At 44.5% G+C, this 12,039-nt stretch overlaps 1 protein-coding gene and 1 pseudogene across 1 annotated transcript in view; one reads left to right on the forward strand and one right to left on the reverse strand.

Moving 5' to 3' along the window:
- Positions 1–2,903, reverse strand: part of LOC142442907 (mediator of RNA polymerase II transcription subunit 14 pseudogene) — an 82,701-nt pseudogene extending 79,798 nt beyond the window's left edge.
- Positions 2,904–2,914: 11 nt separating this feature from the next.
- Positions 2,915–12,039, forward strand: part of NFXL1 (nuclear transcription factor, X-box binding like 1) — a 58,988-nt gene continuing 49,863 nt past the window's right edge. The window contains exons 1-3 of the mRNA XM_075544372.1: positions 2,915–3,041; positions 3,387–3,605; positions 7,904–8,071. Coding sequence (XP_075400487.1) covers positions 3,389–3,605; positions 7,904–8,071 — 385 coding nt within the window. The 5' untranslated portion in view covers positions 2,915–3,041; positions 3,387–3,388. The remainder of the gene's footprint in view (positions 3,042–3,386; positions 3,606–7,903; positions 8,072–12,039) is intronic.

Below are 12,039 nucleotides of genomic sequence, written 5' to 3' on the forward strand. Positions count from 1 at the left end.
TGTTTTCTGACTAATGTCTCCATCACAGCTTGGACTTCTTCCTTCAGCACCACTGGTTCTTGCTCATATGCTACTTCTTAAAATGGTTGAATGCCAACCAGTTCTTTTCGATTTGGTGACTCTGTATTCTTTCTATCTTTTTTTGGTGCTTCCAATATCTTTCAATATGTTGCCATAGAATTTTTCAAGATTGCAACTTGAGGCTTATTTTATCTTGCGGGGTTTTTTTTGTTTTTGTTTTCGGTTTCATGCACTGAGCATGCTCTTCCCTTTTGGGAAGATGTCTTCCCACAGCTTATCAGGTCTTCCGTAATTAGCACTACAGTGCTCCTTAGTGGCAAGGAAGGAAAGACTTCATCTTACATACTTTGGACATATTGTCAGGAGAGACTAGTCTATGGAGAAGGGCACCATGCTTTGTAAAGCGGAAGGGCAGTAAAAAAGAGAAAGGTCCTCAATAAGATGGATTAACTCCATGGCTGCAACAATGGGCTCAGGTACAAGAACGCTTATAGGGGTGGCCCAGGACTAGGCAGTGTTTTGTTCTGTTGTGTGTAGGGTTGCTATGGGTCAGAACTGACTCAATGGCACCTAACTACATTGTAGAAGAAAAGATGGGTGAGACTTTGTTTCAGATACTTTTGATATGTTGTCAGGAGAGACTAATCCCTGGAGAAGGACATTGTTTGGTAGAGAGGTGTAAGATAATATTTTATCTTAAGTTACTAATGGGATCAAAGAGGGGTATGCAATGAGAAGATTTATAGATAAAAGATAGATGCAGTTGGAGAATGGGGGTTCCTGAAGCACAGACACTCCAGGGCCTCAACCTTTCTTAGAGACAGTTTAAATACCTTTCCTGCATGTAGACTGTAACTCGTGACAAGGTTACACAATGGTAGTTCAAAATTCCTTGAAGGGTTACAAAGATGCATGAACACATCAGTCAGGTATGCACAAATGAGAGGGGAGGATGAGGCTGGGAACACGAAGTAACTAATAAGTTTGCAGACTCCCGCCGTGCCTTTTGTAGCTTTAGTCAGGGAACAGCAGGCAAGTGTCTATCTCAGGCAGAGATTGCTCATCAGTTCCCATGGCTTGGGTCACAAACTGTAGAAAGTGGTAGCCCTGTTCTGTTTGCCTACGAGCAAACAACTTATCCCCCAGAGGGGCAGCAAAAAAGAGGAAGATGGGCAAGATGGAATGACACAGTAGCTCCAACAATGGGCTCAAGCATAAGAACAATTATGAGGATGGCATATACATAGGGTCTCTATGGGTCAGAACTGACTAGACATCACCCAACAAGAATATCTGATATGTTTTGAAGCTAAGAATAAAGTTTTCAGCGGCTCCTTACTCCAGAGTGGGCAGCTGATTCCTTCTTCCTAGTTTGTTCTTTGTCTGGCAGTTCTGCTGAAATCTATCTTCTTTGGGTGACCCTGCTTACTGTTTCAGATACCAGTGACATCACTTTCAGCATCCCAGGAATGCAAAAGCAAGCCACCGCAGTACAACAAACTGACAGACAATTGGTGGATGTTCAAGAGAGTACTTAAAAAAAGCAACAAAAAAGTAACTACTGCATTGAGTCATTTCTGACTCATAGTGACTCAATAATGGTAGAACTGGTCTTGTAGGTTTCCGAGACTGCTAGCCTTGGGTTAGTTCCCCCCAACCCCAACCCCCGCAATCCACTACACTATCAAGGATAGCACTAGGATAGCACTCAACCTCTCTGGAGGTCCTTGGCCTGGTGCTCCACGCCGTCTGATGAAATCACAGAATCAGTGGCCCAACTGCAGTAGAAACTATTAACACAGGCAAAGGGTCTCGCTCAGGGAAGCATTTACTTCAAAGCGAACTTTAGGTTCGGAAGGAGTTAACAGCTTGGTCTCTACGGAGTGATGACCCAGGGTGGTACCATGCAGAGATACTTCACCTTTAGAAATATATGTTAACTAGGAGGAGGAAAGGGTCTGTTTATTGAGACCTGCGGTTGGGATCAGTACGGGTCCACCCTTGACTCTTAATCGGTCGGACTGGAGGTGTCATGGCGATGGTCTAAGGCACGGTAAACCGCCATGGCGCTTGTGGTGGTGGTTGTACTGTGCCTTGGAGTCGGTTCCGACCCATAGCGTCCTTAAGCACAACATAGTCAAACACTGTCTAAGCCCTAGGACGGCTCCGTCCTCACAATCGTTCCTATGGCATGGCACCCGTGGATGTGACTTGTATTATTATAATCAGTAACAAGGTTTCTTTGGGGGTCTTTCCTTCCCCACCACGCATGCCCACGGTGGGAGAGACTTCTCTCGCGGCAGTCCTTGGATTTGTACATTTTACTACAGTTATTCAGCTGAGTTATTTTCCAGTTTCCCTGTCCCGTCCACCCACACCCCCGCCCCCACCCGCACCCGCTCCGGCCCCAACAGTACCTTTGGTTAGATTTATCTTCTATGTCCATTAGTAATTCAGAAGGGTATGTTTCCTATTTGAGACACTTTCCTGCAATGCTCCCCTAGCTTTCCCTCCATCTTCCTAGACGTTGACCAGGAGTGTTTCCATTGTCAGCGATTTTTTTTCTGTCAGCGAGAATCCTCGTGCACTTAAAGAGCTGAAGGGAAGGTTAAAGATGGCCGACAGCCAATTTCGATTTCCTGGGTAAAGTCTAGAAACCCAACTAGGATTGCGGAAGTCGCGGAGAAGCAGCTGCAACCTCCAGTTTCAGCTGGCCCGCGCTGTACCTTCCCAACTTTGCGCCCTTCGGGGACTTGGCGTTGGCGCACCCCAGAGCACGCTGGGAGTTGTAGTTCCTAATGGTCCAGCACGGTCCGCGCACGCGCCCGGAGTCCGCCTTCCCGAGCACACGCCTTCTCGCGCCACGTCGTCCTAGGAAGCGGCCAGCGCTGCCACGCATCGCAGGGCCGTGGGCGGGGGCTTCTGGGAATTGTAGTCGCTAGGGGCGGGCAGTGTCGGTAAGGAGATGTAGCTTGCTGGAGGTTCCGCTACTGCAGTTGGTTCCCGGCTGGAATCGCTGGGTCAGTTTGCTGCTTTCCCTCTCGTCGGGCTTCTGAAGCTGAGGCGGTGCTTTCTTTCTCCCGGCTTCTCGCTCCCCGAGGCTGAGTGCTTATTGCCCTGCGGTCCATTTTCCTTCTTAACCTTTCCCTCAGGGGTTCTCCAAGGCAGGGGTTCGCCCTCCGGGAGGGGCAGGCCCGCGACCTGCTCGACGCTGTCCCAGCCCCGCAGCGAGCGACCCCTCCCTCTCTCCCTGCTCATCCGACCAGGCTCTCTCTCGCGGGCTCTTAGCTCCCCTTCGCCATCCGCCACGTTCGCACTCCTTCCACCCACCCCCCACCGCCTTGTGTTTGCTTTCCCCTTTGCAGGTATGGAAGCTTCCTGGCGCCAGGTGGCCGGTGGCCGAGGCCGAGCTCGAGGGCGGGCCACCGCGGCCCCCTCCTCCGGAAATGGAGTCCGTCTCCGCGGCGCCGGGGGAGGTCGAGAGAAGGAGTCGGCGGGCGCCGCTCGCCCCGGCTTCGGCTCCGGAGGCCCGGCCCGGAACAGCCCCGCGGGGTCCGAGGCGCCGCAGACTTCCGTCGCCAGTGGTGAGCTCCGCTCCTGCCCGCCGCCCGAGCGGCGCGTCCGGACGCCCCTGCCCTCGCCTTCGCTCATTCCCTCCTTTCCGCCTCTGCGGGGAGTTTATGTTTGCTCCCCACTTCACACACCGTTCAGGCAGATGCCCATCACACACTTTTCCTCTTAGTTTGAACGGATTATTTGTTATTTCTCTGCCCTGTGCGCGTGTTTCCCACTTTGTTTGGCCACCTGGATCAATAAGTTGCCAATTGTGCCCGGGGATCTGTGTTGGGTAGGTTAACACAACCCTGTATAATGGGAATTGCTTAAAAAGAAAACAACTCATAGTTGTGGTTAACAAGTTTATTTATTTCAAATATTATTAAATAACACCTTATGGCGGAACACCGTTGTTCGTGGCAGCAATCAGCTGGGTTGAGTTTGAAAAAAAATCCTATTTCGATTGGGCATGGACATTCCCTGTCATGCTCCTTCCCATCCCCCGCCCGTTGCCGCCCTGTAAGCTTTGGGCTGTGGCACCTTCTAGTCTGTGGATCCTAGTCATAAATTTTATGTCCTCTCACGGTGGTATCGGGGCTTCTTCCGAAAGATGCGGCAGTGCCCATTCATCCTATGTTTTAGCTGAGGCTGCCTGCACTAACACACCTATTCTCAATTACCCATACTCATGGAGTGTTGCCCCTTGGGGATGATGTCTGAATTCATTTTATTTTGTGCTTAGATTTATACAACCACATGAATATATATTTTTGGAGGGAGCGCCATTGAGCTTTGGGCTGTTTCTGTTTTCTCTTGGTTGGTGGTATCCTCTTAGCTTGCAGTCTCTGGTGATGGTGGAGGTGATGGAGGTGGTGGTGGTGTTGTTAAAGGGTACAATTTTTTTTTTCCCCAAGAGAAAAGCTTGTAGTTAGTTCAGGGATCGTTTGCTGGCCCTTAGGAGCGTTTTCCAGTCCAGCCTGTTGGGGCACCATGCCCTGGCCCCAAAGTCCACTTTCAGCATTCCCTGGGGACCTTGCCACTCCATTCCCTTGCTGTTCCGCTGCACTCCCCCAGTGCTTTGCCTCGGTGTGGTGGGATCAGGTCAGGTGCGATTCCCACACTGTGTCTCCGGTGCTGTCCCCTGTATCGCCCTTAGCCACTGAGGGGCATCATTTCTCATAGTGGGGCCAGCCATGTTCTCTCTGTGGACTGGCTGCTCTATTCAGGAACATCATCCTCATGGCCTGGTGGGCCAGGCTGTGTTCCACTCTCTCCTCCTGCCCCTTCATCTGCTCCCGTGTGCTCTGATCAGTTATGTCCATCTCTCGGAGCTGCAGAGTCAATGTCGTCCTTTGGAACAAATTCTTTACGGGGAAGGGGCAGGAATCCACTTAATTTATGGCGTTGGGGCCAGCCTCCCAGACCTCTCCACTGGTTCCCTACTCCATGCTGGGATATTGCATTCACACCTTGCGGCACTGGGTTGAAGTCTGCTCTCACTTTCCCTGTGGAGATATAAACAATACCCTCCCCTTGGGTGGATTAGTGCCCCATGCCCCCACTACCTAAAGTACAATTTTAAGAACTATGAACAGTTTTGGTAAACTTTCTTGAATACTGTGGCTAGAAGGAAATCAAACTTTCTTTCCTGGATAATTGAGATTTGACAGTCACTGTAGCAGATGCTAGATAGGCAGGCAGTCCCCAGTCTACAGCTAGCTGGGTTTCATTCCAAAGACTGCTGTAAAGTTGTTGCTGATGTAAATTGAAGACCTCATTTCACATTAATAGCTGATGCTGCTTATGGTATGAAATGCTGAGTAAGGGCATCACGGTCTGTGCCTGGTCTAGAGTGGAATCAGGACCAGTACAGCAGCAATGACGTCAGTGTCTTAATGGCTATCTGTGGACAAACAATTCAGTTCAGTGCCATTACAATTGAACACTGCCCAATACTCTCTTCATTGCAACTTCCAATAGGAATGCACTTCATTGGAATGCCAGGCCATAACCTGCTCTCTGGCAGTGTTTGAAACAGTTCCTCGGAAAATTGAACATCCGGGAATGAACATATGAGAATGAGAGCATCAGCAAAGTACATCCTGCAGAGTAGTGTGTAGTTCACAGTGCACTCTTGTCCCCCCAACAAAGAGTGGTAAAGGGTGGTTCTCTGTCTCACTGCCATCTCAGTTCTGACTCATAGACCTTACAGGGACGAGTAGACTTCCCCTGTGGGTTTCTAAGGCTGTAAATCTTTATGGCGTAGAAGCCTCATCTTTCTCCTAAGGAATGTTGACTTTGACCTGTCCATGCTGTTAGCAGCCCAATGCGGAATCCACTAAACCAGCGGTTCTCAACCTTTGGGGTTCTCGAGACCCCTTTGGGGTTGAATGACCCTCTTTCACAGGGGTTGCCCAATTCATAACAGTAGCAAAATTGCAGTTATAAAGTAGCAATGAAAATAATTTGATGGTTGGGGTGTGTGTGTGTCACCACAACATGAGGAACCTATGGTGGCATTAGGAAGGTTGAGAACCAGTGCTCTAAACCACTAGGGCCCCATAACTTGCCATAATTTGAATGCATGCAAAGTCTGTATATAGGAAGGTTGTTATGTCAATGTTTATGTAACTTTCCTGGAGCTATGTTTATCCGTGGCTGTGGAATAATTTCCTACTAAGAGTTACCCTATGGTACAGAGTTAGAGCTACACCTTAGTTTCAAACCATCAGTTCCGACTGACTGCCACATCTTTCTGCCAAAGAGCGCCAGTGAGCTCAAAGCACTGGCCTGGTTGGCAGCGGAGCTCTTTACCCACTGCACTGTCAGCACTCCTTGAGCTGATATTAGGTAGATATATTTATCAGGTTATTAACGTTTTCCTTAAATCCACCCAAATCAGTGCCTCCTCCTTTTCTAATGTATCCGAAGTGCAGTTCCCATAGGTTAATGACATTAATCTTGTCACCTGTTACAGATTGATTTTTTGAGCTCTTTTTCTCGTCTAATACCCCAAGATTCATAGGTGTGGCTACTATATACCTGTATTAAAAAAACAAGAAGATCAGACTCACTGCCATTGAGCCAATTAAAACTCATAGCAACCTTACAGGACAGAGTAGCAGAACTGCCACTGTGGGTTTCTTTACAGGAGCAGAAAGCTTCTGTCTCCCATGGAGCAGCTGGTGATTTTGAACTGCTGGATTTGTGGTTAGAAGCCCAACTTAAAACCCACTATATCACTAGTTTTATTTGTAACACTGGTTAACCTAACCAAACTGCCTGCAACAAGCAGAGGAAGACTTGTCATGAGTGGAATGAAAGACAAAGCATCATTAAGAATGCGTGTTCCACCAAAGGGAACTTTCATCTTGCTAGTGGCTCATCAATTTCAAAATGAAGTGACTTTTAAATTAGTAAAATTTTAGAATTAATAAGTTTGAGATGTAAAATTAGCAAATTTAAAGTCCTCTCAGTTATGGGCAATTATTAATTAGGATCGATTTAGCAGACTGTGGTTGCTTCCTTAAGTCAGGTCACTGCCTGCAGGAATTTATTAACAGTACTCGACGAAGATACCCATGGTCTATGCTCTCAAGATCTTTAAAGTCTCCTGGGGAATATGTGCTTTGAAACAATCTAATTATCTCTTGCCTTATTATTTAACCAAGTAACAGACAGTGCGATTTAACCATGTAACAAACAGTACTAAAGAAAGCTGATGAAGACTGACTCTAAAATGTATTTCTTTTTGGAATGAAGTTATTGTAAGAAGCAGGTTATTGGTAACATTAAAAGTGTATTAGTGTTAGCATGCTAATTTTTTGTGACCACATTTCATCCAAGGCACAGAATCTTGGAGCTTAAGCTATCCATTGTAAACAATGGGTATACGATAAATACCTTTTCTGCTCACTGGGCTGGGTGGGGCTGCAGTACAGAGGACAGGGTACTTTGAATAAGCACAGGAGCACCCCCTACATCCTACTTTAAAATAAAATAAAAAACATCCTATGTTAATTTATATGAATGCCCTTATTTTGAGATTGAATGCTAGGAAGGTTGTGAACAATAATTAAAATAAAAATCAATGCTTCCAAACAATATGCCACATTTATCAGGGTAGTTAGCAAAAGTGAACATTTTTGTTGTGTTCTACTTAGTGTCAAGAAGTACAGAAAATACTTTTTCTCATGAATTTTAGTGAAATCAAACATTTTAAAAGTAACTTTTTTGTATGTTTAGAAATGATATATTAGTATATTGTGTCTTTTTGAGAAATTGTTTTACAGAAACTAAAAGCTTTTTTTCTCTCTCTTTTAAACAGAGTTAATGTCTCAGCGAAAATTTGAGGAAATCAAAAAGGCTAATCAAGCCGCAGCCAAGAAGCTTGTTGAACACTTCAGCTCCTCTGAAGATGAGGGAGATGAGGACTTTGAAGGAAAACGGGGGGAAATAGTTGCTAATACATTTATAACATACACTACTCAGACAGGTACTCATCTTTTACATTTCCTTATTCTTGACAACTGTCAAATGTATTCCCGACATGTCTCCACCATGCCTTTTTCTCAACTAAATAGATTTACATTGGAAGAGTGAGTATTTTATTGGGTATGTGTACATAGTTTATTTGAGTTACATATTTTTTAACGTTAATATTTCTGTAATGGATACCACATGCAAACTTGGCTTTTTCACAACCCCAGGAGTTGCCCATTGAGTCCCCCCATTAGAGCGCTGTGAGGTGCACGGCCAAGTCCCTGAGAGACGAGTCCCCTGAGGTAGTCCTGCGGGGGATCATTTGAACTTGCGGACTTTGTATGCCCCTTTCAGGCCTCCTTCATTTCTCTCTAAATGTGTTCTGAAGTCACACTGATTTGTTGACATTATTTCTTTCACATTATTTATAATTTTAATTTTCATATAGATAAAACTTTCCTTAGGCTGAAGTGTACAGTCCTGGTCTTTTTTAGAAAGTTGGTGGTGGTTAGGTATTTAAAAATGATCACTTTGGTACCCATTTTGGTTTTTAATGTCCTTATTTTGAGATTGTTTCCTAGGTTCCCCCCCCCCCCCCATACTTTTATCATACCTTAGTTCAAATAGAAATCACTGTTTAAAATACAGTATGCTACATTTAGCATACTGTAATTGACCACCCAAGAAAAATGAATATGCTCAGCCTCACAATCTTGATGCTGCTTCTCTGTTCTGTCTTATGGTCTCTTTGTCACGGCCTGTGGGCTTGACCTGGCTCCTTTGATTTATCCCATCAGTTTCTGGTGCCCACTGGTCTTGTCCTCCTCCACTAAGACCAAACCGCAAACCAAATTCACTGTCATCGATTCAGTGCCAACTCACCGTGGCTCCACTGAACAGGACAGAACTGCCCTTGTGAGTTTCTTAGACTGTAACTGTGTATGAGAGTAGAACACCCTGTCTTTCTTAGAGCAGACAGTGGTTAGCAACCAGTTCTTAACCACTTCACCACCACAGCGCCTAGCCACTGGGCATAGACGTTGGAATTTTTTTTTTTTGAGGTTGGAATTTCCAATAGGATCACAGCAGGGTTTATGGCTAGAAGGGCCAGAGGCCAAAACAAGAAGACCACGAGACAGAGGCAGCTCAATGCTTCTTAGTAATTTTTTTTTTTTAGAATTATAAGGCAAGTGATGTCAGGATTCAGAACTCTTAATACCGCAGGATTAAATGCACAACAGAGTTTGAGCATGAGTTGGAATAAAGGCAATTCAGGAGCCTAAGAGTCAGTCAAGAATTCAGACAATGCACTTCATGTAGTTCCGTCCTCCCCATCATGTATCCCCTTCCCCAGACCTTAGTGATGAATTAATTTCCTGAAAAGACAGATGAGAGCATGCAGATAGGTACACACTGTTGAGTAGTTTCCTAAGACATTTAGTTTATCTGCTGAGGAATTAACTTAGGTACTGTTGAGTTCTTTCCTCTCATAGCAATCTCATGGGTCAGAACTGTGCTCTCTAGGATTTCTAATGACTGATCTTTCAAAAGTTGATCTCCAGGACGTTTTGAGGCACCTCTGAATTCGAATTGAATTCCCAACCTTTGGGTTAGCAGCTGAATGTGTTAACTGCTGGCATATAGGCAACATCTAGTTTATGTAGAAAGATAGCACTTTTTTCCCCTCCATTATTTAGTAGTACTATTGTTTTCTCAGTTACCCACCCAAGCTAGAGAGCTATAGTATGGATGGCAGTTTCATGGCACGAATATTGGTATTCACCACCATTCCCCCTTGAACCCTGTCAGGCATCAAAATCAAAACCAGACTCACTGCTGTTAAATCGCTGCTTACTCATAGTGACTCTGTAGGACAGGGTAGAACTGCCACCATGTGTTTTCCAGACTGTACCTCTTTTTGGGACTAGAAGCCCCATCTTTCTATCACACAGGGCTGGTTGTTTCGAACCGCTGACAGACATTGAAGTTCGCAGCCCAAAACCTAACCGCAACATCACCAGTGCTCCTATATCTCATCAAACACATCACCTTTTCCTTCTGCATACTGACATAATCTAATTGTCATAAGTCCTGTTGAGTTTTATTTCCTAAATATTTGCAAACTACTTCCCTTCTCCAGTGCCGGCCCCCCCGCCCCCACATATTGTTAATTGCCTTAGTTCAGACCATATTGTAACTGAGGTGGATAACTATTAATTATTACCATGTTACAGATGAGAGAGAACACTGAACTAAACTATGCAACTTGCTTTAGGTTAATTTTTACCTACTCTACTTCTTAATGGTACGTCCTGCTTCCAGGTTTGGCATACTCATTTTGCATTGGGTGCTAAAGTGATCTTTTTAAAATTCATCACTTCATCACCACCTGCTCTGAAAGGTCCTGGGTAGAGTGAAAGAAAAATGCAGCACCCAAAATGATGAGAAGAATAGGCTGGCTGCTTGGAGCGAGACTAGTGGGGGTGGGCCCCTAAGCCTATGGCCTTTACCTCTAGGTCTATTGAAGTCACCCCTGTGGCAGAACATTTGACCTCTGAAGAGCCAAATGGCAGCCTTTACCCCAGGGTAGAGTTCTAAGGGCTAGGGAAGGAGGAGGAAACTGAACAGGGAACAAGGGGAGGAAGTGGGATAAGTGATGGCAGATTGCGGGGTTGCAGTGGATAAAGTGACATACATTTTGTAGATTTTGTGAATTGTTGATTATGAGCTTGATCTGCCCTGGAAACCTACACCCAGTTCACAAGAGTATTTTAAAAATGAATAAATAGAACGCATGGCTTCATATACCATGCTATCATCCACTGTAACCTGCTGAGCAGTATACGTTACTCCTGCAGACAGCTTTCAAAGGTTTCTTAAGCAAATTTTATGCATATAAATCGGACTTAACCTTGTTAAATTTTTTTATTCCACTTGGTCCTTAAATTCTATTTTACCTGATTTAGCTAGTAATTAAATGCAAATTTTATATAATTCTTAAAGTCAGCTGTGTTGAGTAGCAAATGAGTACACAGGTTTATTAAGTCTGTTCTTAAGGATACTTATACAATATTCATGTTTATTTAAAGAAAAACAGTTGTCTAATAATTTCATAAAACCTTGATAGTTTTCAGAGTACACATGTGTTGTTGTAGTTAAATTACACTTGTATTTCTATAATGGGAGGGCATGTTTTGGTAAGTTCTGGTTCTACCTAAGTGATTTTAGAAAGTATAAAAAGCTGTCAAATCATGTGTCCTATCTGTTTAATTTTTCTTTTTGACAGTTTGAACCAGCTTATTGCCTTGGTAAGTTCTGTACTGAAGGTTGTTTATACTAATCTGCATTTCCTGGAGATCAGACAGTCTGTCTGTTGTGTCATATTTATTGTACTAAAGGCAGTAGGCTCACTTCTTTTATACTAAATTGACTCAGACGGTTGCCCTTATGAAGTCATGCAAACTTTTGGGTAGTTGGTATGTTTCATTTTGCTGTTATTTCTTGAGTCTTTTTATAGTAACCTCTTTCTGCAGTGTACTGTCCCCACTGCCATCAAGACAGCAGAACTGCTTGTCAGGGGCTCACAGGCTGTACATCTTTTTTTTTTTTTAACGTTTTATTAGGGGCTCATACAACTCTTATCACAGTCCATACGTATACATACATAAATTGTATAAAGCACATCTGTACATTCTTTGCCCTAATCATTTTCTTTTCTTTCTTTTTTTTTTCCTTTAATTTTTTTACATTTTATTAGGGACTCATACAACTCTTATCACAATCCATACATATACATACATCAATTGTATAAAGCACATCCATACATTCCCGCCCCAATCATTCTCAAAGCATTTGCTCTCCACTTAAGCCCTTTGCATCAGGTCCTCTTTTTTTTTCCCCTCCCTCCCCGCTCCCCCCTCCATCATGTGCCCTTTGTAATTTATACATCGTTATTTTGTCATATCTTGCTCTATCCGGAGT

The sequence above is a fragment of the Tenrec ecaudatus genome, chromosome 3 (assembly GCF_050624435.1).
Source record: "Tenrec ecaudatus isolate mTenEca1 chromosome 3, mTenEca1.hap1, whole genome shotgun sequence".
NCBI classification, from domain to species: Eukaryota; Metazoa; Chordata; class Mammalia; order Afrosoricida; family Tenrecidae; genus Tenrec; species Tenrec ecaudatus.